Raw genomic sequence first — 27,226 nt, forward strand, 5'->3', positions numbered from 1 at the left:
TTCTGCCAGCTTTCGGTACAGCTTCTTGTTCTCCTGCCTCAGCTGGCGGATGGACTCTGTGTTCCTTTTGATGGTGGCCTGAGAGCTCTCATAGTATGCACTTCTGTCGCCCTCTGGTGGACACATTCAGTGATTACAACAATAATAAGCGTCTCATTATCCACTCATAATACAACGAACTGCTTTTCCTGTAAGATTTAGTTATGGGCTTGCCGTTGGTAGTCGCGTGATAAGCTAAGCATGGCAGTTAGCGTTAGGAAGCCAATTGTAGCAAAGCACACTTCCGTTAGCATTAACTGTAATCAGCGCTCAGACTACTTTGAAATAAACTTACCGAGTAGTTGGATTTTACGCTGCAACTCCGTTATTTGGTCATGTAGCGGAGGTTTCATCGCGTCGGCGGTGAACGGCATTATTGTTGTACACAACGGGCAAAGAAAAATATGTCAGCCGTAAGTGTTAGCTTGACCTCGACGAACACACCTTCGAGGCTTCGAGTCCTCCTTGTTGCCTAGCAACGTGTACACTTAAACCAATGCGAAGATCAAAATGTCAGATAAACTCAGTGTCTAATGGAAACTACAGTCTGGACCAAATTTAATTCACAGTGACTGTTTCACACTGTTAGTGAGTTTTCATGAACATATTTATGTGATAACTATAATACACTGTAGCTGACTGTACACAATGCATGTTCATGTTTGAAAGTTTACAAGTTGTAGCATCTTGAAGTTCTCATCGAGATGCATAGATATGAAATATTTAATGCTCTTATATCTTACATTGTGCTTTTCAACATACAGTATTTCACTCATTCTTCCAAAATGCCTTATATGTAAAACACTAAATGTCACAATTTCACCCTAAAAGTCAACAGTTATAAAAACAATAATCCACAAATCTGAGTACCCAAATAAACCTAAGAAGCAGTGGCCTTTTTTGTTTCCTTTGAACACTGACATGGCAACACAAACTTTTATTAGTTTACAAAAAAAATGAAAGTTAATGTGAAACTTTTACAAACTCAGCTTTTGCACATTAATCGTGGACATGTTTTCTATTCAGTTGAGAGTGTGAACAAAAAGGTTAAAAAAATAAAGACTTCGAATCCAAGTTAAAGCACTTGGGTCATATGTAATCTCTTAAGGCTTTGATTATCATACTAAGCATTGAATCTCCTGCAGTTTAGCATCCTTGCTTTGGTGAACAGTGCAATACGCTTAGTTAAACGGATAAAGCACAGCTTTACTCATGTATCAACAGGCTCCATCGGCCATAAAGTGGAGATCTCACAGAAAGACACTGGAGCCTTCAAAGCCTCCACATAAACTGCATGAAAGAATACACAAAAAATGCACAATGAACAAGAAAAACATTAGCTTTTAAGGCAAACTGATGTTTAAATTAACTACAGTTATCATATGTAACTCTGTGTATCGCCCTTGTTGGAAAGTACACGGAGACAATGGGTTTAAGGCTTTGTAACAAAATACAACAGGATCAATAATATCATAACATACAGTGAATGAATCCCATTTGGCAGCAAGACACAAACATTCTGTATATACATACTGTAGCACAGGACATGGCACTGCAATTCCTCCTTTTGTTCTGATTTTCATTTAAAAACAGCACACACACACGCACGCACACACACACACACACACACACACACACACAACACACACACACACACAAAGAAAGCTGGGGCTTAATCTATAGATTTGGGCTCTTCATTGGACTTCTTCAGGAGGGAGAGCAGGTTCTGCGACATGAAATATGGCCTCTCTGCTGATCCATCGTTGCGCTCCAGATCCTCCACTGTGACGGTGAAAGAAGCAGTTGAGGAACAACATTTTACCAACAGCATGTGACACTTAACAGGAATGTAACTGTTCTTGTATTCATGCATCTACTATCTATTATTCAGACAGCCAATGCCTGATATTATATTTGGTTTGTTAAGAATTGACGGGGCGCTCCAGCACTTTAACATTGCACTTCCATGAAGGAAGGAGAGACAGCCAAAGAGTAACTCAACATCAAAGTGAAAAGCAGTGTTTTGCTGCCCCCTCTGGTTGAAATGTTCAAGTCTGTTGGGCGTGGTCAGGAGCGTGCTTTGTTCTACTTGAAAACAAACCCAACAGTGATGTCACTCCGGCAAGCAAAGAAGGTAAACCACCAGAGGATAGCAAACACGATACTTTCAAATGATGCTGTGTCACATTAAGCTTTAATTAAAGAAAAAAAAAGAATGCCCTGAACAAGTGTCTCCCAAGACCCCAAGACCTTTCTTACTGCAGGAACTTTCCCCTGGGAATAGGAGCCTTTGGAGGAACTCATACTGTGTTGCCACCGCAGGGACCAGGACCAAAAAATCCCTACTCAGGGTGTCGTACTTTCCAATAGTTCAGGAACTTTGGGTGTGGGCCTTGCAGCACTGAAAAATTCTGATTGATTGAATACTTGCAGTACTTTACTTCAGCCACCATATTTAAAAAGATGCAGCTGCAAACCAGTTTGTTTTTTGTTCACTGGGCTTCCACACATCAACATGGAGCTACAGAAGAAACCATGCGACAGACGGATCAACGAAGACACACACACACACACACACACACACACACACACACACACACACACACACACACACACACACACACAGATCAGGCCTCCTTGCTGGATAGTCGCACAAAAAAATGACGTGTACAGCTGCTGCTTTTTCATACGTCGCACGATTTTTGTTTAATCTACATGGTGGAAACGCAGACAACAACGGGCTGAAACAACCTTTTAGTCCTTGAAAAGTAGTTCCTGGGATTATAGTTCCAGGTACTTTGGGTGGAAACCCGACTTAACATGCAAAATTGTTGGAGTTCCCCTTTAAGACAAAATCAAAGTCCTGGTTCACTTTCTTGGGCATGAACACTCACCTGTTTCCAAACGCCACCTTGAAACTTGCGTGTTTACCCATAACAGAACTACTACGATTAAATACAATCACCTTTAATCGAGATTCAACATCCAATAAATATGGAATGTCATCAGTAACTTCAGTGGAAAATCAGCTTACATCTTTCACAAGGTGACAAACAAGAAGAAAAGGTACAAAAGCATCCAGAGACTTAAGATGTTAGTTGCGAGCATTCAGAGGGCCATGTCAACACCATGCAGCACTGAGAGAGAGACAGAGACAGAGAGAGAGAGAGCGAGAAGGAGAGAGAGGACAGGGACAGAGCGAGGCAGGTGGGACCAGTAAACGACTGCTGGGGTCTGCAGAGGTCACGATGGCAGCGTCGTGGTGACACAGTTGCGGCGCTTACACCAGTCCGAAATACCAAGGCAAGTAGGTGGCAATACAATACATGGGATCCCATCTTGGCGAGGATCTCTACAAGACCGAAGCCAAAAAATACATGATAGACATACACTACTGTATATATACAAGTTCCATAGGAAAGAAAAGATCCAATATTCATACAGTATATCAAATATGTCTGTAACATTTTGGCGTCAGCTGGTATTATTGTAAACAGTGAAAGAGATTCACCATCGATCGACATGAGTTTGTTTCAACTGTAAACATGGTACTTAGTGGTTCTGTAGTGCATAACAGGATTAAGACAATAACTATTAGTGACAGTAATCAGGCACAGGTTCAGCACTCACAATGTTCTACAGATCTTCACAATATAAAAACCAACACTGTTCTAAAACCGACACAAGAGAGCATTTTGTTCAAGCTACAGAGATGCACTGGGCTTTTGACCTGCTTCAGCCTTCAACGCGCCGCCCGCCACCGCCTCCTCCAGCCGGACGTCGCTCACACAGCGAGGCGATCCGAAATCTTAGCTTGTCGTTTGCCGCACATTTAACACGTTCATATCACAAAGTTGTAGGACAGTTCTTTCATTCTTTATGCTTCATGAGGTTTACCAAGCCTCTGGGGGGGTTCGGCCTTACATTACTAACATCTACTCCTGTGGTGCAGAGGGAGGACTCTCTTCCTGAAGTTCCTCCTTTTCCTCTTTCTTTTCACCAGTCTCCTCTTTCTCAGCCTCCACGGCCGGGTCCTCGCTCTTTTCCTCCTGTTTTAGCTCCTGCTTCTCTGCCGCTCCTATCACTTCTTCTCTTTCCTCCTCTTTTTCTTTCTTCTCAGCCTCCTCTGCCTCACTGACTTTTTCTTCCTCATTTTTCTCCTCTTTCGGCTCCTCCACATCCGTCTTGGCCTTCAGAGGCTCCTCCTCCTCGTTGTCCTGCTTGAGCACTGTCTGCTGTTTCAGCTGGATCTCTCCGTCTTGTTGCTGCTGGAGAGGCGTCTCCTCCTCCAGCGTCGCCTCGTCCACCGGCTTGGCAGAGTCTACCTGCTCAACACCACTTCCATCCTCCTCCAGCCTCTTTGTTTTGGAGAGGATCTCGTGCAGCTCGGGGGACATGAAGTAAGGCCTTTCGGACGAGCCATCGTTTCTTTCCAAGTCCTCACCTTTTGCGTGTGTCGGGAATGCGTATTTTGTGTTTTTGATTGGGTTAATGGGAAATTAGGGGAAAATGAAAACATGAAATGAAGGGAAAGTGTGAAAATAAAGTAAAGGGAGAAATGAGATAAAAGAGAAGAAGAGTCAGAATCACGACAGGAAGAAGAAACCAGCATCTCAGCTTTCGACAGTTGTATGAGTGCTTGAAAACGGGAAGAAGCGAGAAGATCTGCAGGAGATCTGGCTTAATGCAAAGGTACTCACAGAAGCAGAGGAACAGTGTGTCCACACACATGGCGTACACGCTGAAGAAGCCATGGGCGATGAGGTAGGATCCAACTACCAGCGTCTGGGTGAAGAAAATCACACACATCAAGACCTCTGCGGTGGAATCAAAGCCCACAGGGGGGCTCAAAACTGAGGATCAGATCATACACGTGTACTGTAGCTGTCTCTCACCAGTATTGGCACCCAGTAGTAGTTCAGAGATGGAGCGGCATCCTCTACCGCTTTGATTCTCCCAGAGAAGAAGAAGAAGGAGAAAATCCCTGTAACATAAAAATGTGAGTTAGAAGTTAGAAATCCAGAGAGAGATCTTCCTCCACTTTAAAGAACGCACACTTTGGGTCTAGAACTAAAAGTTCTCCTACCAACAATTCCAACGATGAGGAGCTTCCCGAGAAACAGCAGGAAGTCAGTCACTTTATCTAAAACAGCAACCCTGTGTTGAAACAGGCCCAGCAGAGAATATGAGAGTAAGAATAGCTTCAGTTGTGAATAAACGATGGAGTCGAATGCTTATACAACGTGTGGACATGAATGTAATGAAACCCCACCTGACAATGTTCCTCATGAGAAGGAAAAAGGCATCTCGTGCTGAGGGGCAGAAGCTTTTTCCATAGATGGCAATCTGGCAAAACAACAATTTACATCTATAAAAGCTGACCAGACCCAACGCCCCTCATGCAGCCGTGTCCAGTAACAGGAGAACTCACCATGATGTAGGCATTTCTGTTGAGGAACTTGATACACTTCTCCAGACACCAGAAGCAGCACTTCATGCAGCTGAGCAGGAATTTAGCAAACTTGTTCTGAGCACCTGAGGGATGACAGCGAGACTGTTACAGTTCCTGAAAGGAACAAGTGACTGGATGTGCTCACAACCACAGAATAATGTGATTATTGCCTGTGTTCAGATCTTATGCACCTTTGCTAGAAATCAACCAGAAAAGACACTTTTGTGCATCTGCAAGGCTCTGCATACAGAGACACACGCATCTACTCAACACCAGGATTCAAGACTACCCAGTAAATAAAAATAAATTAGAGATAATATATATGATCATGACAACGATACACAGTCCAGTAATCTAGTGGGTCTGCCTTCTTATTCTGAAGTTAAATCTTCTGACCTTTCAACTTGTGATCCAGGTACTCCAGAAGGACCCTGATGACCTGGACCAAAGACAGGATCAGAGAGCCAAATGCCAGGGAGCCTGTGTGGTATCTGGACAGGAGGAGGAAACACAAGCCAACAGTGAGCATGACATAAGCTTTTTCCCATCACACACGGTACCACCCACTGACCATGACATATGCCTCACTTCAGCTTGCACACATTTCAGTGAGACACACACACACACAAATACATATTCAGCCTCTAACCGGAGGGCCCGTCCCAGCGAGGAGAAGATGGGGAAGGCGGGAATATCTTCAGGCTTCTTGAAGGCCCAGTAATACGAGGCAAAGGCCCCCGACAGAGTGACCTGGCCCAGGGCCGTCACAAAGTTGGCGCACCAGAAGAAGAGGAAGACGTTGTAGAACTGGAACAGGATGAGGTATTTGTGGTAGAGGGTCTCCCCACCGTAGAAGGCAAACAGGCACTCTGCGTCAGGACACTGAGCTGAAGCGTTGGAGGTGTTGAATGTCTGGAGAAGAAGAAGAGAAGAGGCGGGAGTGAACACTGGCACAGTCAAACAGGTGGAAAATATAAGCGACACATTTGCTTGGCTTTCATTTTTGGAACATTTAAAAGTGTACCTTGGGGTCGCAGGTCTCTCGTGAGTACTCGCACTCGGAGTTGTTGAACACCTTGTACACCTGCTCATTAGACGTGGACAGGAAACTGGTCAGAACAGTCAAGGAGGTCATGGTTTTCCATTCAAATTCATTGAGATAATAATCTTTTTATGCCTTTTTTTTGGTAACGCCCTTGTATATTTACTTTACATGCTGAGAGAGAGAGAGATGATACATTATTTATATTTACCTTTGGTATGCAATATTATTTTTATACGTTTTATTCTTCCTTTTCCTTTAAACTAAATATATACAATATTATAAGAATAAAAAACTATGTAGTTTATAGCTCGAAATTGAATTAGTGCAAATTAAAGTGGCAAAACGATTAGAGTGAATGACTATAAAGTGAAACATTTCTGTTTTGACCATCTGTGATCATCATCTGGACAAATGAAAAGATACACAGCAGTGATGGCCCAGTAAGCTATCACCACAGCCAGGAGGGCAAAGGTCAGCAGGGGGTAGAACAGCGATGACATCACATGACCAACAGCTCTGAAGAAGAAAACGACAATCAAATCACGAGTCTGTTTTTTTTGTCACTACATAATAAAATATATGTGAGCGTGTGTGGGCAGAATGGAAAGACGCTGCACCAACTCCGACTGACCTGCTGGCCTCCTTGATGAGGGCGATGGCAATCAGGATTCTCTTCCTGAGGAAGATGAGCAGCAGGATGATGATGACCTCCACAATAGCCAGGATGATCACTGCAAAACAGTGCACGCATTAGATGAACAGCAGTCATCACTTCTTACGGAGATGTGCTGAAGACTGAAAGTGTGTTTGCGCTCACTGAAGGCCAGCCACGTCTGTCTGATCTGCAGGTAGACGGAGAAGTCCGTCTGCAGGCCCAGGTCACGGATGGTGACGTCAGCGCCAGGCTCTCCCTTCAGACTCGCAAACTCCATGTAACAGTGGAAAATCCCTGACAAACAGTTCAAACATGTTCAGAGGGGGTTTCATTTGAAAGCAGACAACAACTTGATCATCTACAGGGGCTGAACACTTACCATATCCGATGACTAGAATGACCAGAACAATCATGACCCAGACCATTACGCCAGCCAAGAATCGAAGCAAGACGATGAAAATCAAGCTGACCACCATGGCGATCACCAGACCGCTGCAGAGGGTGGACACATGCAACGTTTCAACACACTGACATTTAACAACAGAGTCTTTCAGCACTTTTCCTGGTGATCTTGGCAGTTGTGGTCATGCATATTTTCTGGTTTCAAAATGATCACACATGTTTGTTACTGCACCCATTAGGAAGCAGACAGACTTACAGCAATATCCAGTGCCATGACTGAGTGTAGTCCTCAAAGATTCTCATGGCCACTTGGCGAGCTTCAACAACCACATTTGATTTCCTGTAACAAAAGGAAATTCATTAGAAAACATCAGTCATTCATGAATGACTGATGCACTCCTCATCACTCATCATCTTGATAAATAACATGCAGGGAGCACTGAAACCCCCCCATGTGCGTTGCCTGACAGTGAAAAGGACTCACTTGGATGCCTCCAGCACGTCTGTGGCGTTGATGCTGAGGCCCTGTCCGGCATCAAGAGTGGTCTCATTGCCCACCACCACCACCCCGCCTTTCATCGTTCCCAAGGCAGGAAGGCAGCGCCGCGTGACTGCGGAGGGAGGACATGATCTGCTCATATGGCTCTGTTTGTTTCAGCTTCGCACAGAAACAACCCACAGGCACGTGAGCCTGCCGCGTGGGCGAAAATCAAGCACGTTCAGAAGAAGAAGAAGACGCTTCTCACTTACAGGGTTTACTGGACATCAGCATGGTGGGACACAAGCCATCCCTCAGGATCTCTGGAGGACTCTGAATGACGCAAAACAGCCTCCAATCAGCTTTTTAAAACATGTTTGTCGTACTCTAACATACACAACAGAGTATCACTTTAAGCATGTATAAATTATGAATTATTAAATTATTTGAACATGTACCAGTTTGGCGAAGTCCACTCCTTCCTTGCAGTACTGCTGGTAGTATTCACGGTCTTCTTTGCTGCCTAACTTGGCTTTCGCCAGTGTCATATGCCTGTCAGGACATCTTTCCACACATAACTGGACACAAACAACAACAACAGTCACGACATTAACGTGATTCTTTGACGTGACAAAAAGCTTGCAATGAATATGAAAGATAAGCAGATATGGTTTGTAACCTGTGGGGTGGGACACTGGAACTCCAGCAGCACCAGAGGACTGGCACATTTCAGGATGTTGAAGTAGAACAGAAGAGGCTTCTTCCTGTTGTGTGAGAGAAATCAAACTATTATTTGGCCTCTAAGTCCCAAACAAGGGGTGTCAGATGACAGTAATATCTATCATTATGAAACACAGAGGATACAGACACATATACAGTAGACACCGCGTTCATAATGTCAGGTGACTCACTCCAGAGGTGTTCCAGCTTGTCCGCAGAACTGCCCCCTGCTGTCCGTGGGGTAGATCACTTTCCTGGGGTCACCCTGAGACCAGGCTGCATGGAGAAGAATTCACAAAAGTGACGTTAAATCAAACGACTAACAGTTAACACACACTGTTTATACTAAACTAAATAAAGTGAATGTTTTCTGTCACGTTTGCAATTTTCGGATGTATGTATTATCTCTCTGCTGGTAACACTCGAAACTGGTAAAGACAGACTTTTCTTACTGTAGTAGCAAACACATTGAGTAAATAGACAAAGGATGAGATGCAGACAAGTGTGACTTTCAACAAAAGTCTCTCGTTATGTTGCATAACTTTGGTTAACCAAACTTGTTTGGGTATCTTGCCTCAAGGGGGCGTCTCGGGTTGTAGTGCAACATTACAATCATGTCATGTTATTTCTCTTTTTTATCCACTAATATTGTACTTAGCATGTATGATGGACAGCGTTACACACCACCCTGATGAAGGCATTAATAAGCCAGGGTTTACTGGAACAGAGCTGTGCCACATGCTTTTATTTTGATGGTGTTAAATATAGAGAACTAACACACATACACATATAATAAAAGCAGGGTTCTTCTAAAATAGAAATGTGTCAAAGACCAGAAGTCTCAAAGCAAAGACACGGTACATATGGTAGTGATGGAGGACCAGTCTTACCGAGGATACCCACAGCAAAGTACCCCAGCAAGGCCAAGATGAAGAGAATGCAGCAGAGGATATCTGTGCAGCCCCTGAGGAGAGGAGAAGCAGAACGTGGTTGATGGGGTCTTGTATTACAGAAAGAGAATAACTCTGATCAGCGATTAAAAACAGACATCTCACCTGTTGTGAATCGGCCCTTTGAAGTTTGGGTCAAACTTCCTGGACTCCCCTGGAGATGAAGACAGACAACAGTCTTGTCAATGACTCCAACTGGAAATTTGAGACTTCTACCTTCAATCCGGTGATACTATAATACAGGTGTTAAGGCTAGCTGACCAATAACTAGTGGTCTCACTTCAGGAACTCTATTAGCTAACCACTAACCACTTATGACTGTAAGCTCTCCATGACGATCTGAATGAAAACCCGTTAACCAACGACCGCTGGCCAAAAAGTTATTTTTTGACAATTAGATAAATGCAGGTCGCCCATCATACTGGGAAGTTAACGTTCTGAGACAACAATATGGTTGCTGATATATATTGAAATTAATATTACAATATCTCTCATTACTACATCTCAAGGGTTTATTGTACAAATATGACTGATTCTTGTAATCATGTGAATCTGATTAGTTGTTATTGCTTCTGTTATTTAAATCGAAGATGAAACTGAGCAGGATTTCAGAGCAAATACCTTCTTGACTCATCACAGAGAAGCAGCAATTCTTCCATTAATTTACTCTGTATTTGAAATGATTAATACTTCATTAGTATCCACAGTTTGGTGTATGAAGGAGTTCAACGTATGTGTGCACACAAAGAGAGACACACAGGAGTGCAATATAGAAGTGTGTGCCCGTGTATTGACAGAGGACAGTCTGCAGAACAAAAGGATTCTTCTGCCTGACTGTCATGCCTAGCAACCCACAAAATGGCTCCCCGGTGACGGCGAGCTCCCTGTGGGCATCGCCAGCCGCCATGGAAACACCTCAGACACGGCGGAGGAGAAACATCAACCGAGCCCACTCGGCCCAGAGTGAGCTCATACAGCGAGTTTTCAAACGACGGCCGGCGCGAGCGCTGGTAATGAGCTTGGTGAAGAATTCAGAAAACATAATCTCCTCCACCAACATCCTCCTGTCAGATAACCATGAGCTATCACACATCCTGTCACACCACTGTGCATGTCTGCCGCAGCTTCGTGACAAACGGCGCGGTGAGGTGGCGCTGAACTGTTCTTTAAGCTCTGTCACAGACACAAAGTGGGAGCTGGAGGCGAGCCCAGCCACTTGTTATCGCTGCTTCCACACAGTATGTCTGCTGCGCCGCGCACTGCAAATACACTCGCGCACACATACGCGGGACACACACTCTGCCCACACACTGCAAACACAACTGGCACCAGCACAAAGGCGTCACAGGACTATTAAAGTGCTGCATGTCCGCTGTTGGTAATATGCAAATTAAAGCAGTCCATTAACCATCACAATAAGTGAACTATACATGAGCCAATAGTCAGTTCAGTTACTAAACTGCTGTCTCTCTGACTCCTGGAATAACGTCAACAAGACGGTCGACAGCAAATGAGCCTTCAGATGATCGACTGATACAGTACCTTGTCTTTTGTATTTTGTCATTCCGTCGTTATTTCTCTCACAGCTTCTCTCATTTATAGATTTCTCTCAGTTTATTGTGTGTTGCAGTTGTTTCTTTACGTCCCCTTCCTGTACAAAGTCTGCGTCTTCCGACCTCTCCACTTCCCTTTTTCGGTGCATTCAAAGCCCTGCCTTCGCCTGCTTTCCCCTCTGCCTCTCTTCGGCCCCTCTCTCGGCTCGGGGCTTCTCATGGGAACTGCAGCAAAAAGCAGTATTGATGGGGGAATTGAGAGAGGAGCGGCGACAGCAACAAAGATGTGGCGCCTGAGAACCCTGATGCTGCCATCATTGACTAAAGACGTGTGAGTAGGGGGACATGTTTTGCAATCAAAACAGTCGTTCACTCTGGCATCATAACAGTTATTTTGGGCTTCAACTCAATCCACTGAATCGACGTGTGACGGCTGTTTCCTTGTTGCGGCTCTTCGAGAGTGTGCAACTGCACGCAGAGCAGCTGCACTCTCGCCTCACCGTGGTCACATGATCAAAAAATATCACTCACAACAAGGCGCTTAAGCAACATGAGCTTTGTAACAAGCGCAGTACTGTAAAACACTGCTGTAACCCTTATCCGGTAAGATTTATGGCCTTCCCTCGCTGTTTTCTCAGCTTCCTGTTTCTACTTTCAGCTGTTTTCTCCAGCTTGTCACAGCACTTGGACCACATCCTACCTCCATGTGCTTTTATATTCACACTTCACTTCATCGCTAACTTCCCACACAATAGATTTCTCTATTTGGCTTCATGCATTGTTCAGACAATGGCTTATTATGATGTGTGTCTGACACGCACAAGGCTTTGAGCTGGACTGTCCATCAGAGATAAGACCATCCTACATGTTCTCTGGCGGCACATGCCCGCCTTCTGCTCTGCCCACCTCTGCTGCCATGTGACGGACAGGCAGCATGCCACAACGTGAAATACAATACCAACGCCTGACCTCCTACACAGGCCTGTTACATGTGCACTGCCATGTCCCATACCACACCCCGTTTCCCGTTTCCAGATTCCATTTGTTTAATTTGATGCAACACCAATTCACTGTTATGTGGCAGACTATTTCTCGGCTGGGAGCAGTAACATCCTGGAGTTAAGAAATAACCCAGCACATTTAGCATTCATATAAAAGGTTAAAAGGGGTTTGCTGTTGCTGTTTGGTCGTGCCGCCGCTTCCTGCCATCACTTTGCTGTGTATACATTTCCTCTTTCTCTTTGCTGAGGAGAGGATAAACACTGGAAGTGATTTTTCCATCAGCCTTTCATTTGCAGGACCATCTGCGAATGTGAGAGACGCAGCTTCATTAGAGTGCCATATAACGATCACCGATCGTGCTGAAAAGCTTTGCAGCAGATTTGTTTTGTAAAGGGTGCCAAATGTCTTGTAAATACTCTTGTTTATCTAACTGACAAAATTTACTTGATTTTTCTTTTTTTGTCTTATATGGGTACGGTGGGTTCCTCAGGTAGCTCGTAACATACTCGAGCCACCCTGATGGTGAAAACCCACAGGACGCACCAGATGATCTGGTCTGCATTCAGGTCCATATGGAGTCAGAAACATCAGCCAAACCTCACTGAGCTTTACAGTATTTAGTAAAATCATGAAATATTTTTAGAAATTGAATGGAAGCAAATGGGATGCTAAAAGTGGAGTAAGACAATAATATGATATGATCCGTTTTCTTAGTCCCGATTGTTTGTGTGTGTGTGTGTGTGTGTGTGTGTGTGTGTGTGTGTGTGTTAGAAGGAGTGATGATGTCATGACTGATGTGATTCACTAATGGGCCCAGAGGGGTTATCAGATGAACCTTTCCCTGGCTGCCTTAATGGGTTAGTGGGTACTGTGGTTGTGTGTGTGTGTGTGTGTGTGTGTGTGTGTGTGTGTGTGCAGACACTACATGCGAGAAGACACTATGAGTATGTATGGTCTTCTCTGCTTTTGTTCCTGACATATTAAGGCATGTAGATGAAGATGATTAATACATGATGGAGTCACAGAAACTACTGTAAGTACTCCTGCTGTATCTAACAGCTGTTCATGCTTGGTAAAAACTCCTCCAGATAGCTACTAATGAGGTCACTGGCCTACATGCTCTTAAAAAACACATCAAAGTCTCTTTTTGCAGAGCTAAATACTTAAAAAATGACAACCGCTGGCTCAGATCGCTGTCTCTCTGTAGCCCTCACAGACACTGCAGGGATCAAACAGCAACAGTTTGTCTGATTCTCCCAAACCGAAGTCCAAATGACAAGCGCTCATTGTGAAACATTTAGCAGCTCTGTGTGTGCTCACGCATGTGTGTGTACATGCAGCGCGTGTGTGGCAATGCATCTGAGTGTTTGCCAGCTTGATATTGACTGGAGGTCTCTTGACTGTGTCTGCCGAGTGGTTAGAGGAGACAAGGCTGAACACAGTCCAGGCGGTGCAGGCTGCAGCCTGCCTGCCTGCCTGCCTGCCTGCACACCTCGGCGGAGGGAAACTATAGCAGCAAACTGTAGCAGGCAACAAGGGACAGCTCACACATCAGTCTATAACGCTAATAAAAACTGCTGTTTAAGAAAACTGCTGAGCTGGAATGTGTATTGTGTGTTTGTATCGTATAAACCTTTATCTCCGGTTTAAAAGGGCTGTGGTTTTTGACCTTTTAGCCTCCGTGGGGGAGGGGAGCAGAGCAAAAAGAGCTGTTTGCATGGTAACAGGAACGCAACTAGGAAATGCTCCACAGTGGGAGCTCCGTGGATTGACTGGAGAGGATGTGCACTTATTACTGTGGGCGTGGGCTGTTGGGAGCATCTTAGATTGTGAAAGAAGGAACAACCCAACAGTCAGACAGCATTAGCGCTGTCTTCCCAGTGAAATACCAGTGCCTAGACTGTGGTTTTCTTTTGAGCCATCTATGGCCACCCTCTCATGCGACAACACCGACATGGGGTATTAAAGCAAGAACAACACTGGTGACGGAAACTTCATGACTCAACAGTCCATAGGAGCGACAAACCCAGCCCAGACACGAGAAGGCCGCGCCAGGCTGCTGTGGGCTGCGAAGTTGTTGCGAAGTGGAGAAAATGCATGTGTGACACACATAATAATCAGCGATGAGTCACGTCTTTGGCTGGTATAGAGGATGGGGTTTCCACAATCTGTGCATGCCAAAAATCAGTGCGAACAAATCAGTGAGTATGTGTGAAGTGTGTGTTTGGGAGAAAAAGTGCGTGTGTTTGTGTGTGTGGATGGGCACGGATGAAATGACCATATGCCAATCTACAAAACACCAAATGGTTTCTGAGCCCAGGGGAAAACACAATAAACCAAATACACTCCTTGCTTCTGCTGCCTGTTGTTGTGTGTCCCTGCAGTACAGAATAACCTGAATATGAAACCAGTTTAATGCAAGAGCATCAAGACAAGCCGTGATTGAATGGATGACAACCCTCCGTCCTTCATCAGCCTGTTTAATCACTAACATTAAGACATACACCAACAACATATAACTAGGCTGAGCCCGGTATCATTAGGTTTCATTTGAAGCTCATCTGGCTCATTGATTCGGTTTGTAACACAGGGTGTTAAAATGGGGCAAACTGGCCCAATCCATGCACCCTTTTAAATCACGCTGTCTTCACTCAATGTGTGTTGTAAAATGAAAGACTAATTCAATAGAAATTTTCTGAGATCAAAGATGAGAACTCCTTTGGAAAATAAGCCGGCTGAGGAGGATGAGGATGACTCCAGATCTGCAGAGGACCCACGAGGTCCACACCCTTCCATCCCTTGCAGTCATTGTTTCCATTTCTTCGGTCGTATCAAGAAAAAGCAAAGATCGAGCAGAAAGCAGGCGCACAGAGCTGTTCTTACCGTATTTAGGGTCCGGGTTTTTTTCCTCCGGCTCCATTCTCACACACTGCTCGGCTCCTGGCTGCTGATCAGAGCGTAGACAGGACAGTTACCATGGAAATGTCGAGGAGAAAAACATCAATAACAGCGCCTGACTGCAACAGCTACACAGAGAGAGACCATCCCAAACCAAACTGAAGCACAGCGCGTTCCAGGCTAACGGTGAGGGGAGCCGGCCAATGAGAGAACAGAGCCCTGCTAACTGACAGCTACCACAGCCAATCAGAGTGCGCCTGAGCGGGACAAAACCATTCGTGTCGCTGCCACTTCGATGGAATGTGTGCAGTGTTTCAAAGGACCACTGTGTTTCTAACGGACACAATGCGTTTGGAAAGACGCTTAAAAAGACCAGTTCCCCTCTCATGATTAGCAAAAAGTCAGAGAGTGCTGTTTTATTTATATTATATTTAGAATTTATCCATATTGTGTGTGTGGGAGGGAAAGTACAGCCAGTAATTAAAAGCTCACAGCAGTGGTGAACAATTAAGTATTTAAAGCTACAGTTTAGAGCTATTTAACTGCTTTAGACACACACACACACACACACACACACACACAGAGCGAGAGAGAGAAGAGAGAGAGAGAGAAAGTGAGAGACTTTATATTGTCTCCAGCTGAAAAGGAAATATTGTTCTCCACTGCATATCTGACAGCTTCAGTTAGCTGATAAAGGTTTTTCCATACAAACAAACGATCATCATGTAACGTAATGAGTCTGACCAAATACACCATCGAATGCTGTTAATGAGTGAGTGATAATCGAATAATATAATATGTGTAATAATATAACATTCCGGACAGCGCTTTTCTTTTTCTGATTATACTTCATGTATATCGACTTTAATTTTTTTTATGGTGTTTTAATAGTCTGCTACATTGTGTGATAGTACATTTATGCAAGGAAGTGAGTTCTTCCTCCACCTCTGGAGCACAGCCTCCACCACTCTGAGGAAACAAGCTGTTTCTTTTATAATATAACTCCTGACATGAGACTTCAGATTGAAGTTCACAGAATAATTCGAACGTCAGGAGCTGTGTCACTCAACTCAAAAAATCAACAAAAACAAACACCGCAACATTCCTACAAAGATGAAAAATTCCTGTGAAAGACAAACCTTTAAGAGGAAGACGCCATGATTGTGTCACGCGCAGGTTTGCCGGTAAAGCGATGAATCATTCACAGGTACGAGATGTCAACAAGTTGCACAAGAAAATCAGTGGAGCGTTTCAAACATATAAAACAACAATCAGCCAAACAAGTAAATACATGTTACCAAACTTCCTGTGACATGTTCTCGGTAAAATCAACCGATTCAATTTTAATAATGATTTTTGATTGGTTGATTGCATTGTTAAAGGTCATCTGTCTTTTTTTTCTCTTTAAAATCCAGGTGGGTGTGACATTTTTAAACATTTCATAGATAGCCTAACATTTCCCTCGTAAAATCACACATCAAGGGCAAATAACAAGGATTATATCCATGATCACTGTGGCTGTAGTCGCTGTTTGTGCCTGTCAGAGGGCCCCAGCGTCAGCCGCAGTGTCACTTACAGAACTCGTGTCCAGGCGCTCACACATTCTATACGTGGCTCCTTATTTTACCAGCCAATGAGCTGGAAGGGCGTGGGCCCCCACCCTCCACGAGCTCCGCTCACACGGCAACACAGAAACGCCATTTTGAGCGTGGCAGAGAGGAGCAGATCTCGATCACACAGCCGTTTGTTGCATTTATAACAGGCGCATTTGGTGTGTTTAGTGTGTTTAATCATGCAGTGTACAGGTGGCTGCGTCAGCTGACCTGCACGCGTTGCACGCCGGCAGGTCGCGCGTCGCTCCGGCGTCGCGCGCCTCACCTGTCATGGAGGAAAACAGCTCCCATGTTCACTGTTACGTATCCCTGTGACGTCGCGACAGGCGAAACATTACTTAAGCGACTTTTATCGCTCACACCAACGCCGGACGGACGTCGGATCATCAGATAAACTCACCGGGAGGAAAAGAAAAGGTACCGTACAGATGGATGTTTAGCCCAAGAGTTCCTAAAAAAGAGGAAAAAGTGACTAGATGTTTGCAGAGTTGCTCGGACGAGTCAATTGAGGGCGTTTGAACAGTGCTCACAAAGAGGCCGCATGTATTCTGATACATGAAGCTGAAGTGTTCTAACCCAGAGCCTAATTAACACCCAGACACCTGCTTTCTGCCCTGCATGGAGTGATAACGGTGTAATAACAAAAAGAAAGTGTGTCTATGAGCCTATTATAAAGCACTCCACGCAAGTCAGGAAATAATAATCATATTTTGACAAACTTGCCTCATTTTCACTGAACTGGCAACTCAGCCTTATTATTACACAACAGTGTGTCATAAGATGTTTTGTCCCAGAGGGAGATTAACTGGGGAATGTGCTTTCACTCTGTTTTTATATATTAAAAGTGCTAAAATTATAATATATATTAATCTCCTTTGCCCCCATGTTCAGACCACATATGGCTCTCAGAGGTGCTGTCACCCGTCTGCTCACAAACAGCCAGAAATGTGCTGCTGTCACTGCGTCCAGAGCCCAGGGCACAGCTGCCACCGCCTCGAAAGGTACACTTCAGATCCTTCCTTCATTCTTAATTCTACATTTATAGAAAGAGCTGAGAGCGACAGTCTGTAGAGAAATATTTAGTCCCTCAATGTAAGAGACACTGTCTTCATTTTTGTCCAAAAAGAAAAAGAACACGCAGCAGGTGAAAACAGAGATAAGTTGTGTAAATGTGTGTAAGATGATGTAAAATCCACATCAACACTTTCTTCCTTCAGATGCAGAAGAAATCAAAAAGCCGGCAAAGTCACGTAAGTGAACTTCTAATGAGTTGAACCTGGTCTGTCTGGATTCCTTCACACGTTCTGTTGCCATGTGTTGCAGTGACATAACCGCCTTGTGTGTGTGTGTACATGTTTTGACCCTCAGCCAAGGTGCCATTCAGCTGGCGGGACGCCCTCGATCTAGAGGGTCGGCTGACAGAGGAGGAGATCATGATCCGGGACTCCTTCCGTGACTACTGCCAGGAAAAACTCATGCCCCGCATCCTCATGGCCAACAGACATGAACGTAAGCAAGGCACACGTCCATGATCAGAGCATACAGAGGAATCATACGTGGGTCAGACCGTGCAGATTAGCATGTGCCAAGATTAAATAACCAGAGCAGATTCTATGTCTTGTAGGTGTTTATGCTCTGGACTAATGTGGTTTCAGGTTTTGGCTTTTTACTGCTGGACTTGTAACTGTTCGGTTAGGTTAGATGTGTGTGAAGGCTTTATTTTCTGTTCAATATTTGATTGTCACTTTCCATTTTCTCAACATGCAGATTTCCACCGTGAGATTGTCTCAGAGATGGGGGAGTTGGGCGTCTTGGGCCCAACTATTAAGGGTAAACAGAACCACATTATCTTTACTCTGTCTCACAGAATATGATCTTTATGTGCATTTTCTATATGTTTTTCTGGTCATGTTCAGATTGTGATGACTTTACACTGTTTGATTTCCCCTGCAGGGTACGGCTGTGCAGGCACTAGCTATGTGGCATACGGCCTGATTGCCAGAGAGGTTGAGCGAGTGGACAGCGGGTATCGCTCGGTCATGAGCGTCCAGTCTTCCCTGGTCATGCACCCAATCAATGCTTACGGCACAGAGGCCCAGAAGGAGAAGTACCTGCCCCGGCTCGGTGAGAGCGACGTTCTCCTGCATTCGCACACGACATTTTAAACGCGGCAAAGGACGGTTTCAAGATTGTCCCTCGTGTTTTCATTCGTCTTGCAGCTCGCGGAGAAATCCTGGGCTGCTTCGGCTTGACAGAGCCCAACCACGGCAGCGATCCCAGCAGTATGGAGACCAAGGCCAAATACAACCCGTCCAGCGGCACCTTCACCATCAGTGGAGCCAAGACCTGGTAGGTAGACCCACAGATAGAAGCACTGGCTGTCCAGATGGAGAAACATGAAGACACTGACACCAGACCTGGATATTGATTTGTGCTTTAGATTGTTGTGAGATGGTTGTTTGGTCTCAGCAGTGTCTCTGATTTAATTTGTACTTAAGGAAAAGAATTGCTAAATGTATGGCAACTAAATAAAGAACAGTTAAGTTTACTGCCACCTACTTTTAGTCCTAGTTTCCTCAGTGAGTAAAGGAGAAAAGGGATAATTCATTCTGGTGCGGTGTTGCTTTTGCCTCTACATTATTAGGTAGTTTAAAACATATACTCCTCTCTTTGGAAACCAATGATGTGAAAGAAGCGTTACTACACTGCTGCCGGGATTCTGAAACTCCTAACTTGAGCTGACAAAGCCTGATCCTCTCTTTTGGGGTAGCGTAGTGATAGACTGGCATTTCAGGTAAGTTAAACCTGAAAACTTGGGTCTGAAATAATGCTCACTCTCCTTCTTCTGCTAGGATCACAAATTCCCCCGTGGCAGATATCGCGGTGGTGTGGGCCAAGTGTGAGGACGGCAGGGTGCGGGGTTTCATCTTGGAGCGTGGAATGAAGGGTTTTGAAACCCCCAAGATTGAGGGCAAGTTCTCGCTGAGGGCGTCCGCCACTGGCATGATCCTGATGGATGAAGTGGAAGTTCCCCAGGAGAACCTGCTGCCCAACGTCTCTGGTCTGGCTGTAAGTGGCTGCTCTCGTAGATCAACTAGTTTTACTTGAATACTCTACTAACATTAATGTCACTACGTGCTGACACCTTCTCTTGTTGGTGACCTTTGTGACCAGGGTCCCTTTGGCTGTCTGAACAACGCCCGGTACGGCATTGCATGGGGAGCTCTGGGAGCCGCTGAGTTCTGCTTCCACGCTGCCCGTCAGTACACTCTGGACAGGTACGTGATATTCTGTCTGCAGTATGTGTGGCCACTAAAGTCAAGGTCACAGGACTTGATATACATAACAGAATCCAAATCCAGTGAAAAGTGTAAAGATGAGCATTACCATACTGTGTACATCCAGGATGTCTCATTGTGTTATGCCAACCTCAGCTTTTTGAAGGAAGGATTGGTTTTCATGTCTTTCTACCCTCCAATCAGAATCCAGTTCGGGGTGCCACTGGCCAGGAACCAGCTGATGCAGAAGAAAATGGCTGACATGCTGACTGAGATCACCCTAGGGCTGCAGTCATGTCTGGCCCTGGGAAGACTTATTGATGAAAAGAAGTGAGTATCCTCTTTCTTCTTCTTTTGTCCTCTGCTAACTTCTCGTCCTGTCTTTTATAAAAACAAAAAAGAAAAAAAAAATCAGTTTTCCTTCAATGTGTGTATTATTCCTATAATAGAGCAGCACCAGAGATGATCTCCCTGCTGAAGAGGAATAGCTGTGGCAAGGCTTTGGATATTGCCAGACAGGCCAGAGACATGCTGGGAGGAAATGGCATCGCAGATGAGTACCACATTATCCGTCACGTCATGAACCTGGAGGCCGTCAACACATACGAGGGTAGGCACACACACAGGCGGATACATCTAATCTTCATTTTTAACGTTTTCAAAAGAACCATCAGAAGGGAGGGTTGAAGGGAAAGGATTTCAAACTTTAGCTGCAATTACAGACTCCCACCACCAGAGGTCAGCAATGTAGCGACATGACACATTTTTCAGAACTGGGCCCATTTTGATCTATTTTACACAAAGCACATGGTTATATATAAATATCCTGTTTTTTAATCTATTTTTTACATAGAAATAAATGTTGGCCAGTTACTCAGATGTGTATTGTCATAGTCAAAGAGGTTTGAGTGAGGTTTGGAGAACACCCCCTCAATTTAAGAGGAATATTGTAATTTTTAGTGACCTCTCTAGCATCTCTTCCTGTGAAAGCAGCTTTGCTTATTATGTGTTTTCATTGTTCTTTACAGGAACTCACGACATTCATGCCTTGATCCTGGGCAGAGCCATCACTGGACTGCAGTCTTTCACTGTTGACAAGTAAAGGTTCTCCACCATCTTCTTGAAATGGACTTGATGTGGATTTGTACAGTACTACATGTTCATCTGGCCTCTGAGAAACACAGCCTCACTTGGAAAGGTCATACAGTATGTGTAGAAACATGAGGTGGACTTCATCTACCTCACACTAGGAGCTTTGCCTGGTGGGACAGATTACGAATACCTGATTACATTTATATCTCTTCAAACTACTGATAGGAGACAATTCTCACTGCCGCTGTTCGGCATCTTCGGTGAGTATGTAAGGTCAAGCTAACAAAGCAACGGGTCCAACTGTCATGGCATTTTTACAGTTAAGACGCATTAAATATACTTTAGATACTGATTGGGCAGGTGCATGTAAAAGTTTTGGCATTATGACTTGGTTTATTTTGTGATAATTAAATATGTAAATAAATGGCTTTGAATGAGTGAGAAGATGTGAGTGAGTGTAGCTGAGATCCGGTGTACTCAATTCAAATGAAATTATCTCCTGTTGTCATTTAAATAGTTTAGTTAGTTAGTTACACAAAGTACTACAATGGGGCAATGTGATAGGTACCAACTATAAAATATTAACCCTTGACAGTGAAATAATATGTTTTATTTTTGTTGACTAAATCAACAGATAGCAAAACTGAACATAAAACATTGATTTGTTTTTTAATTATGAGCTGAAGCCTGAACTACTGTTCCTAAAACACAGCTAAGACACAGTTAACTGTGCATTCTTAGAAAAAGGGAAAACCAGAAGAAGTTATCTAGAAAAGTTAACTGTTCTGAACACTCAATATAATATTAAACAAAAGAACATATTACTTTAGAGTAACACATGAACTAGTTCAAAACAGTGTGCACATCAGAATAATAACTAGTGTGTCAGGGCTCCGATGTCTGGCTGATGGCCAGGCCCTCTCTGAGCCCTGCCAGCGCCCGGCTGGCTTCCATGAGCTCCTTGTTGAGCTTACTGCAGCTCTCCAGCACCTTTGACAACTCCTGCAGCTTCACCTGCATCTCATTACCGTTCTCTTCATAAACCGTGTACATGTGATCCTTCATCTGCTGGCACATCTGTGTCACCTGCGGAATAAAATGTGGGGTTGAAAAAAAATTCAGACCATTGACCACAGTAGAACACTTGGACAGGGACGCAGAACAAGATACACAGTGAACTACAAGTGAATATGTATCACTTTACAATCCATGAATGAAGTGCATTCGAGCAAGTATTTAGTAAGTATGCACACAGTGGTAGACTGCATCATGATAAAGAACAGACCCACAAACATGACTACATTTTTCTACCTTCTCCGTGAACTTCTCCTGAAAGCTGTCCATCACGTTCTGGTCACTGGTGCGGCTGTCGTTAATCTTTTCTACCAAATCCTGCACTCTTCTGCTGATGTCATCTATGCTTGAACTACAATTGATACTGGGAGGACTGGTCATCCTGGGTAAAGTGGAAAGCACTGCTCCAAGAAAATGTAGCTACCACATGAATAATCACTTTAATTAATGATGGGCTGGATTGAGTAGCTAATTGTGTACCTGGCATGTTGCTCCTGAATCTCAGTCATGCTCACACTCAAGGACTTCCCTCTTCTTGAATCTGTGTCTCCTGTCTGTATTACAGAGGACAAAGAAAAAAGCAGCTATGAACTCTTCCATCATCACCTGGTGCACAATGTTCATTTACTGTACAAGTGTGACTTCACAGATCCCTAAAAACAGGGCCCACGGATTGTTTTTTTAATCTTGTGAGAACAAAATGCTAACTTTGGGAAATAAACTGTCATCTGGGACAACATGGGAACAAGATGTGTTGTCTATTTTTCCACTGATTCATCCATTTATGGTTGAAACAAAACATACAAAACACATCACGCTGCCATATCTTGTATTCAGCAGAAAGTAAGTGTTTACAAATGGGTATTGCATTGTCACAATTTAAAAAAAACACCATTTGCGGGGACTGCTGGGTCTCTGGCGTTACATGATTACATGCTACCATCTGTGAATCTTCACGTCGGCTCTTGGGAGGGGACAGCGAGGTGGACGGTCGCCGGTCGTCAAAGAAAAAATCCATTTTGGTCCGTTTGACTCTGAATCTGAGAAAATACACAAATATGTCAATTTTCTTCTAAAATAGTGACCTGTGTCTAAGTAAGGTTAACATGTAAAGTCTGCGAGAAAAGATTCCTCAATTTTTATTTCTAGATGGTTACAGAAACCTGTAGCTTTAGGTAAGCCCTCTTGAATGTAAAATGTAATATTACCTTTAGCTTCACACATGCAAAACAGATTTAATATAGATGTGCAGTGACAGTATACAGTACATTGCAAACATATTCTAATAATATTACTTTCAGAGATATATACTTAGCGCGCTAGCTGTGTGTGTACGAGTGTACATCAGCTATCTGCGTTTACCATAGACACGTGTATATGTGCATTTACTAGCTAGCATAAGTTAGCTGGCTAACTGCTAACGTACTGTATGTTGGTAGCCGGTCCTTCGTTTCCTTGCTATGTTTATGTTATTAAACAAGCAGAAACCCCGCGATATGTTTAATATTTTTGTATTTTACGTTACTTAAATCATAAACGGTTTATAATATATTTACCTTATATATAGCCTATTATTAAAATGAGATGTGAGACGCCCCCCGGTTCGCTCTGGCGGAAGAAGAAAGATAAAGTAAATTAGCATAGCAACACTGTCAAAATACCCTGTAACATGTAAAAGTTTTGATTAAAAAAAACTGAATTATATAGATTCAAAATAGCCCCATTAAGAGTGCTATTTTACGCTCATAAGTATAATTTCTAAAAGCAGCAGACAATGGGAAACACACCAAATGTACCTACTTTCCCAAATGTTTCCACCAATCCAGCCGACACAGCACCAGTTCAGTGTAGAATATGGATGAAACGTCATGTAGCAGCTTTTTTTAGAGACCAATGAGAAGTGATCTGAAGTACAACCCTGAGTAAAACAGAAAGAAATCAGGAAGTGGGGCAGGACCTAATTCCAGCCTGTCCAGTCAGTAATTCATTTATTCATTTGCTTAATTATTTAGTATGTGATTAAAAAAAAAAAAAACTTTTTAGCAGAGGTCTGTGTCTGTGTAACTTGTGCATGTGTGTGTGGGGGTGGGTATAATGTGCGTGGGCATTACAGGGGAGAAAGCTCTCCCTCAGACTGCCATGGATTAAGAGGGATGGGCTGGGGATGGGATGAGGGATTGATTGATCGTTGCTGTGATTGGAAGTGTAATCCCTCCCTGTGCTGTGTCACCGCCCACAGTCTGGATTATTCCATCAGAGAGGACACAGCACCCAGCAGAGACGCACAGAGGCGGTCAGAAGTGTCCTGATGTCTGGTGGAGGACGAACTGATGACGACAACATGATGCCAATGAAAGTAATGAAACATGTTGATGAGCTGGCACTGCAAAGATCTAGATGTGTTTAAGGTGGAGGCTGCAAAAACCGGGCCTTGACAGGTGGGTGGATTGATTCATTGGCCTATTTTCATATTGGTTAAATGTCAGAAATGTAGCTCTTCAAAAGTAACTAAAAAGAAAAGTTCAAATGGCTATTTGAACATATTCACATTACACTCTTCCTAGTTGCTTATTTGATATTACATATATAATATTTATTAAAATGTATTTCACACTTTAAGGAGTAAACTTTGACTCTGCCTCTCTGCATTTTAGGGAGTGACACCTGAGGAAGTGGACAAATCTAATTGAGAACATTTTCACTTTGAAAATAATGAAATAACGACTTCTCGCTGGCAACATGGACAACTTTAACTACACAGACAAAGACGGACTTTCATTCCAGTACTTGGTACATAATGTGGAGCCTCTGTACAAGGAGTACAGACCTCCTCCCAGGGACCTCATCCAGCTACCTAAATCTGTTCTCTACCTCCTAATGGCTGCCCTGGTGGTTGTCGCTGTGGCTTATGCTATCGTGGGTCACCTCATCAAAGACCTCCTGCTTGACATAACAGGTACCCAAGTCTATTAGAGGTAGCCGTCTCATCTTAACTAACCATTGTGTTTCTGACCTCTACATACGTTTAACAGTTTTGTTATTTTGTGCTGTCTAGCATTACTGTATAGTTTATATTTGTTGATGCAAGCTGCAGCTAGAGAGGGCAAAAACGAGCAAAAAAAAACAAAAAAACAAAACGATGTGGTGTGGTAATGTAATATGATTCACCATCTACCATCAATGCATCTGCACTGACTGAATTTTTGTCAGAATTAGATAAACATCTGCAACTACATGATGCACAACATACAAAGCGAGGCTTTCACTTCTGCACACATGGTGATTAAAGCACTGTTTCATTCAAATGTTGTTTGATTATCCTGTACTGGGCGTAGATATCCTCTAATAGACTGGAAATGTACTGTACTTGTCACCACATCATCTTTTGTGTCATATGCTCCCCAAAATCTGTGAACTAATTATGCAAAAGTCTGTGGTTTGATTGTAAAATCCTACATATTATTATTTTATGAAGTATAATATATGAGGGGGTTATCAGGCACTCTTTAATTTTGCTGAAGTGAATATGAATTTAATTGCATTAAATCTGTATGTAAATTTTGGGAATGAAATACCTAATAAGATAAACTTGATATACACTAGTATGCCTTCATACCAAACGCTCTGAAAAGCTGAAAACACAGTGTCTCTTTGAGATGGAGGAAAATGCAGCCATAATTAAGCATGATGTAAGTGGGATTTCTACATCAGCAACGCAGCTTAAACTAAATGAAAAACTGAAGGATTTCTTTGAAAGATAGTAGTGATTGAGATGCGCTTGGTGGGGATAAATCGCTGAGTTCTCATCCCTCCTCTTTTATGCGTCTACAGACTGTTTGCTGGGCCCAATCGATGAGGAAATGACTAAAGACGGTGAGGTGGAAGGAGTCAACCCTCTGCTTCTGCCACCTGCCCTCAGCCACTCCCACCCAAACGCCTTCCACGTGTGGGATCAGGATGACGTCATCATCCCCATGACTCCCCCAAGTCAGAGCCCGCTGACCAGCCCTCTGATGGCCGTCATCCCGTACATACCTTCGTTCTTTCCCACCTCCCACAGCGCCAGTAGCCCATCCTACAATCATCCAATCCCGAAGGAGGCTGACGCATGAGGCAGCGGAAAGGATCCAAGACACTTTTCATGTTGGGCGTCTGCTTTTAATACTGCTTCCTCTTATTCCCCCTCACTTTGTTTTTCTTGTTTAGTTGAGCTTCTTTAGCTCCTTGTCGTCACCTCTGAACCATTTTACCCCAATCTGCTTTTTAAAGGTGTTGGAAAAGGTGGGACAATTTCTGGAAAGATCTCATGAAAATCAGTGACTGTCACAAATCCAGCAACATCGTTTCGCTTGCAGACTTGCAAACTCATTAAGACTTTGAATAATTTCCACGTCTGACTGGAATCATACATAAGAAGTGATCGAGGCCAATCTGGACGTATGGATTTAGTCCTCTTGGGGTGACGAGACACAAGACGGACACGATCAGCAACTTTTCTCAGGATCAGAGCCTGGGAATCTCAGTGGGACAGCCTTCACTTGTTAATTTTCCCTCTGGATTTGTGCCAACTTAACGTCATGACTATTTACCTTCTCCCGTCAGACTCAGTTATCAGTCCCTGCTATTAAATCTGTTTTTATGTAGGATCTTTACCTGCTTCAGCGACTGGAGTTACAAGGAGCTTGTGACCATATTCACCATTATCAAAATCATGTCTTAAAGCTCCTCTTTTTCATAAATGAATCTCAAATATATTATAAAGTATAAATGCTGAGGAAGGCCAAGTGTTCATGTTGAGTTCTTGAGTCAAATAAAGGTGAATACTATGCTAAGACAAAGTTTGCTAAAACTTGCCTCTCAATCTTATTCTGGTGCTAAATATATTTCTGGGAGGATCGGCCTAACTTCCTAATAGGGTGAAGTTAATTCAATTAGTGGAGGTGACCGCTTTCAGGTGACCATGTGGTGCCTTTTA

General features: G+C 43.7%; 3 protein-coding genes across 5 annotated transcripts; 1 reads left to right on the forward strand and 2 right to left on the reverse strand.

Annotated features, from left to right (window-relative positions):
• Positions 1 to 961: 961 nt before the first annotated feature.
• slc44a2 (solute carrier family 44 member 2) lies at positions 962 to 15,342 on the reverse strand. Of its 3 annotated transcripts, none has more exons than XM_041933268.1 (22): positions 15,180 to 15,342; positions 9,847 to 9,895; positions 9,682 to 9,755; positions 8,983 to 9,067; positions 8,751 to 8,835; positions 8,530 to 8,649; positions 8,344 to 8,404; positions 8,078 to 8,204; positions 7,850 to 7,933; positions 7,571 to 7,683; positions 7,354 to 7,485; positions 7,168 to 7,267; positions 6,960 to 7,052; positions 6,516 to 6,600; positions 6,141 to 6,403; positions 5,888 to 5,982; positions 5,471 to 5,574; positions 5,312 to 5,385; positions 5,126 to 5,196; positions 4,935 to 5,023; positions 4,740 to 4,824; positions 962 to 1,821 (listed from the first exon to the last, which is right to left on the reverse strand). In XM_041933268.1, the coding sequence occupies exons 1-22, from the start codon at positions 15,214 to 15,216 to the stop codon at positions 1,712 to 1,714; spliced, it is 2,136 nt and encodes a 711-aa protein (XP_041789202.1). In that variant the 5' UTR covers positions 15,217 to 15,342; the 3' UTR covers positions 962 to 1,711. The 3 variants fall into 3 exon arrangements, with proteins under 3 accessions (XP_041789202.1, XP_041789203.1, XP_041789204.1); XM_041933269.1 differs by lacking the exon at positions 15,180 to 15,342 and adding an exon at positions 11,284 to 11,608; XM_041933270.1 differs by lacking the exon at positions 962 to 1,821 and adding an exon at positions 1,834 to 4,483.
• A 1,595-nt stretch (positions 15,343 to 16,937) lies between these two features.
• Positions 16,938 to 22,993, forward strand: gcdha (glutaryl-CoA dehydrogenase a). The gene is made up of 12 exons (XM_041933441.1): positions 16,938 to 17,224; positions 17,699 to 17,808; positions 18,025 to 18,057; positions 18,176 to 18,316; positions 18,575 to 18,637; positions 18,761 to 18,931; positions 19,027 to 19,156; positions 19,660 to 19,876; positions 19,982 to 20,085; positions 20,290 to 20,415; positions 20,535 to 20,695; positions 21,114 to 22,993. The coding sequence occupies exons 2-12, from the start codon at positions 17,706 to 17,708 to the stop codon at positions 21,185 to 21,187; spliced, it is 1,323 nt and encodes a 440-aa protein (XP_041789375.1). The 5' UTR covers positions 16,938 to 17,224; positions 17,699 to 17,705; the 3' UTR covers positions 21,188 to 22,993.
• Positions 22,030 to 22,719, reverse strand: syce2 (synaptonemal complex central element protein 2). Its single transcript, XM_041933442.1, has 2 exons — positions 22,489 to 22,719; positions 22,030 to 22,263 (listed from the first exon to the last, which is right to left on the reverse strand). Exons 1-2 carry the CDS (start codon positions 22,630 to 22,632, stop codon positions 22,063 to 22,065), a joined length of 345 nt encoding a protein of 114 aa, XP_041789376.1. The 5' UTR covers positions 22,633 to 22,719; the 3' UTR covers positions 22,030 to 22,062.
• Positions 22,994 to 27,226: the final 4,233 nt, after the last annotated feature.

The sequence above is a fragment of the Chelmon rostratus genome, chromosome 3, assembly GCF_017976325.1.
Source record: "Chelmon rostratus isolate fCheRos1 chromosome 3, fCheRos1.pri, whole genome shotgun sequence".
NCBI lineage: Eukaryota > Metazoa > Chordata > Actinopteri > Chaetodontiformes > Chaetodontidae > Chelmon > Chelmon rostratus.

Coding starts and splice junctions, on each gene's coding strand:
- syce2 (XM_041933442.1), bottom strand. CDS start 22,632: ATGACCAGTCCTCCCAGTATCAATTGTAGTTCAAGCATAGATGACATC. Junction 22,264..22,488: donor AGGAGAAGTTCACGGAGAAG/GTAGAAAAATGT, acceptor TTTATTCCGCAG/GTGACACAGATGTGCCAGCA.
- slc44a2 (XM_041933270.1), bottom strand. CDS start 15,216: ATGGAGCCGGAGGAAAAAAACCCGGACCCTAAATACG. Junction 8,836..8,982: donor CAAGCTGGAACACCTCTGGA/GTGAGTCACCTG, acceptor CTCACACAACAG/GAAGAAGCCTCTTCTGTTCT. Junction 7,268..7,353: donor ACAGACGTGGCTGGCCTTCA/GTGAGCGCAAAC, acceptor ACTGTTTTGCAG/TGATCATCCTGGCTATTGTG.
- gcdha (XM_041933441.1), top strand. CDS start 17,706: ATGGCTCTCAGAGGTGCTGTCACCCGTCTGCTCACAAACAGCCAGAAA. Junction 17,809..18,024: donor AGCTGCCACCGCCTCGAAAG/GTACACTTCAGA, acceptor TTCTTCCTTCAG/ATGCAGAAGAAATCAAAAAG. Junction 20,416..20,534: donor AGACTTATTGATGAAAAGAA/GTGAGTATCCTC, acceptor TTCCTATAATAG/AGCAGCACCAGAGATGATCT.